We start from the raw sequence: 3,191 nt of genomic DNA, 5'->3' as shown, positions 1-3,191 counted from the left end.
TTTAGCGCATCGGACGAGCAAACTGAGTACAGCGAGAAAGTTGACAACCATTGACGTCGTATTGCTACCACCGCCAGTTTTTTTATCGACGCTACTACACGCATGTTACTCTACAGAACTACAGGTTCCGTGGGCTAGCTGCTCCATGACCAACGAACGCCCCTCGTCTACTTCTCATCATCGCCAGCGAGCGGCCTTCTCCACTTCACTTCACTTCACTTCACTTCACTTCACTTCACTTCACTTCACTTCACTTCACTCCACTTACTTGCCCTTGGCCTTGTCCGTGGCGCCGGACTTGGTGGTCTCCTTCTCCTTGGGCGGCGTCTTGTCCTCCTTCTCCGCCGACTTGTTGGACGCAACGTCCGTAGCGGTAGCAGGCGCCGTGGCGGACTCCTTCTGGCCAGCCTCAGCACCGTCCGTCGTCGCGGACTCATAGCCGTAGCCGTAGCCAGGGTAGCCAGGGTAACCAGGGTAACCAGGGTAGCCATAGCCGTAGCTAGCATAGCCGAAGTTGCCGGGGTAGTTGTAACCATAGCCGTAGCCAAAGTCACCGCCGCCGCCGTAGGACGAGTAGTAGTCCGGGTAGTAGCTGTATCCGTACGACGAGTAGTAGTCCGGGTAGTAGCTGGAGCCGTACTTGTATCCGTCGTATCCATAGACGTCCTTGCCGTAGCTGTAGTCGTCCTTGCCGTAGTAGTCTTTGCCGTAGTAGGCCTTGCCGTTGCTGTAGTCGTCCTTGCCGTAGTAGGCCTTGCCGTAGTAGGCCTAGCCGTAGCTGTAGTCGTCCTTGTCGTGGCGACCCTTTCCGTAGTCATCGCAGTCTCCGCCGTAGCTCTTGTAGCCGTATCCCTTGTAGTCATCGTCATAGTCGTCGTGACCGCCGTACCGCTTGTGTTCGTAGCCGTCCTTGCGATCCTTGCGGTCCTTGCCGTAGTCGTAGTCGTCCTTGCCATGGTCGTCCTTGTAGTCCTTGGACTCGGTGGCCTTGGCGTCTTCGAGACGGCGACGGTAATAGTAGTGCGACGGGTGCTTGTCATCGTGGTGGCGGTGATTCTTCCCGTGGTCGTGGTCGTGGTCATGGTCATGGTCGTGGTGGCGCGGGTGGTGTCCGTAGTCCTCCCTGGAGCCGAGGTGGCGGCGCGGCGAGACGCCCACAGGAGAAGCGCCAGCGTCAGCCGCCTGCAGGATGGAGGCAGCGGCACACAGGCTGAACAGGGCAACGATCTTGGAGTGCATGTCAGAGATGAACGTGCGATTCGGTGGGTTGATTTGGGGTTGGTTGGTGGCCGAGTGTGGCGGAGAAGGCGAATTGGAAGATGAGAGAGCTTGGGGCACTCGGGTTTGAGGCCGCATCCACAGCCGTCGCCCACTCCGTAACTAGTCAACTAGTCTAGTCTCTCGCGCCTACGATGCAGACGTACCATCAATCTAGCTGAAGCTGTCACTATCCGACCAACAAGCAATGCCAGTACACTGCCGGCGAGGCGTCTGGGCCGTAGCGCTTCTCCAATAGGGCCAGCATCATGTCCATCCAGGCCAAAGTTAGTGGTCGTTTCATTGTTGAGAGTGTTGATAGCTGCTTCTCAGTAGGCAGCGCCATCGGTCGGCCATGCACCGACAACCCGAAAAACAAAAACAAAAAACAAAAACAAAAATCCAAGCTGCGTTTTGGTACGGCTGCAAAGGCTATCGAGTGTCAAATGAGACTACCGGTAGCAAAGCGAAGCGTGTTCGGTATACTTAAGTAAGGGTCATCCAAATCGGGCGTGCCAAACGCCAAACGTCTCCACATGTTCTACTAAGTCACCATTCGAGTTCGAAACGGTTTAGCGCATCGGACGAGCAAACTGAGTACAGCGAGAAAGTTGACAACCATTGACGTCGTATTGCTACCACCGCCAGTTTTTTTATCGACGCTACTACACGCATGTTACTCTACAGAACTACAGGTTCCGTGGGCTAGCTGCTCCATGACCAACGAACGCCCCTCGTCTACTTTTCATCATCGCCAGCGAGCGGCCTTCTCCACTTCACTTCACTTCACTCCACTTACTTGCCCTTGGCCTTGTCCGTGGCGCCGGACTTGGTGGTCTCCTTCTCCTTGGGCGGCGTCTTGTCCTCCTTCTCCGCCGACTTGTTGGACGCAACGTCCGTAGCGGTAGCAGGCGCCGTGGCGGACTCCTTCTGGCCAGCCTCAGCACCGTCCGTCGTCGCGGACTCATAGCCGTAGCCAAAGTCACCGCCGCCGCCGTAGGACGAGTAGTAGTCCGGGTAGTAGCTGTATCCGTACGACGAGTAGTAGTCCGGGTAGTAGCTGGAGCCGTACTTGTATCCGTCGTATCCATAGACGTCCTTGCCGTAGCGGTAGTCTCATTTGACACTCGATAGCCTTTGCAGCCGTACCAAAACGCAGCTTGGATTTTTGTTTTTGTTTTTTGTTTTTGTTTTTCGGGTTGTCGGTGCATGGCCGACCGATGGCGCTGCCTACTGAGAAGCAGCTATCAACACTCTCAACAATGAAACGACCACTAACTTTGGCCTGGATGGACATGATGCTGGCCATATTGGAGAAGCGCTACGGCCCAGACGCCTCGCCGGCAGTGTACTGGCATTGCTTGTTGGCCGGATAGTGACAGCTTCAGCTAGATTGATGGTACGTCTGCATCGTAGGCGCGAGAGACTAGACTAGTTGACTAGTTACGGAGTGGGCGACGGCTGTGGATGCGGCCTCAAACCCGAGTGCCCCAAGCTCTCTCATCTTCCAATTCGCCTTCTCCGCCACACTCGGCCACCAACCAACCCCAAATCAACCCACCGAATCGCACGTTCATCTCTGACATGCACTCCAAGATCGTTGCCCTGTTCAGCCTGTGTGCCGCTGCCTCCATCCTGCAGGCGGCTGACGCTGGCGCTTCTCCTGTGGGCGTCTCGCCGCGCCGCCACCTCGGCTCCAGGGAGGACTACGGACACCACCCGCGCCACCACGACCATGACCATGACCACGACCACGACCACGGGAAGAATCACCGCCACCACGATGACAAGCACCCGTCGCACTACTATTACCGTCGCCGTCTCGAAGACGCCAAGGCCACCGAGTCCAAGGACTACAAGGACGACCATGGCAAGGACGATTACGACTACGGCAAGGACCGCAAGGATCGCAAGGACGGCTACGAGCACAAGCG

The 3,191-nt window shown here is 56.7% G+C and overlaps 1 protein-coding gene across 1 annotated transcript in view; it reads right to left on the bottom strand.

Annotated features, from left to right (window-relative positions):
- PHYSODRAFT_248797 (hypothetical protein) overlaps positions 1 to 1,239 on the bottom strand; it is a gene marked incomplete at both ends in the record, with an annotated part of 5,791 nt that extends 4,552 nt beyond the window's left edge. Inside the window, one exon of the mRNA XM_009518994.1 lies at positions 1,087 to 1,239. Coding sequence (XP_009517289.1) covers positions 1,087 to 1,239 — 153 coding nt within the window. The remainder of the gene's footprint in view (positions 1 to 1,086) is intronic.
- Positions 1,240 to 3,191: the final 1,952 nt, after the last annotated feature.

This window comes from Phytophthora sojae, assembly GCF_000149755.1.
Source record: "Phytophthora sojae unplaced genomic scaffold PHYSOscaffold_1, whole genome shotgun sequence".
Lineage (NCBI taxonomy): Eukaryota > Oomycota > Peronosporomycetes > Peronosporales > Peronosporaceae > Phytophthora > Phytophthora sojae.
Note: the sequence above shows the minus strand (reverse complement) of the source record. Positions and strands in the feature narration are given on the sequence as shown.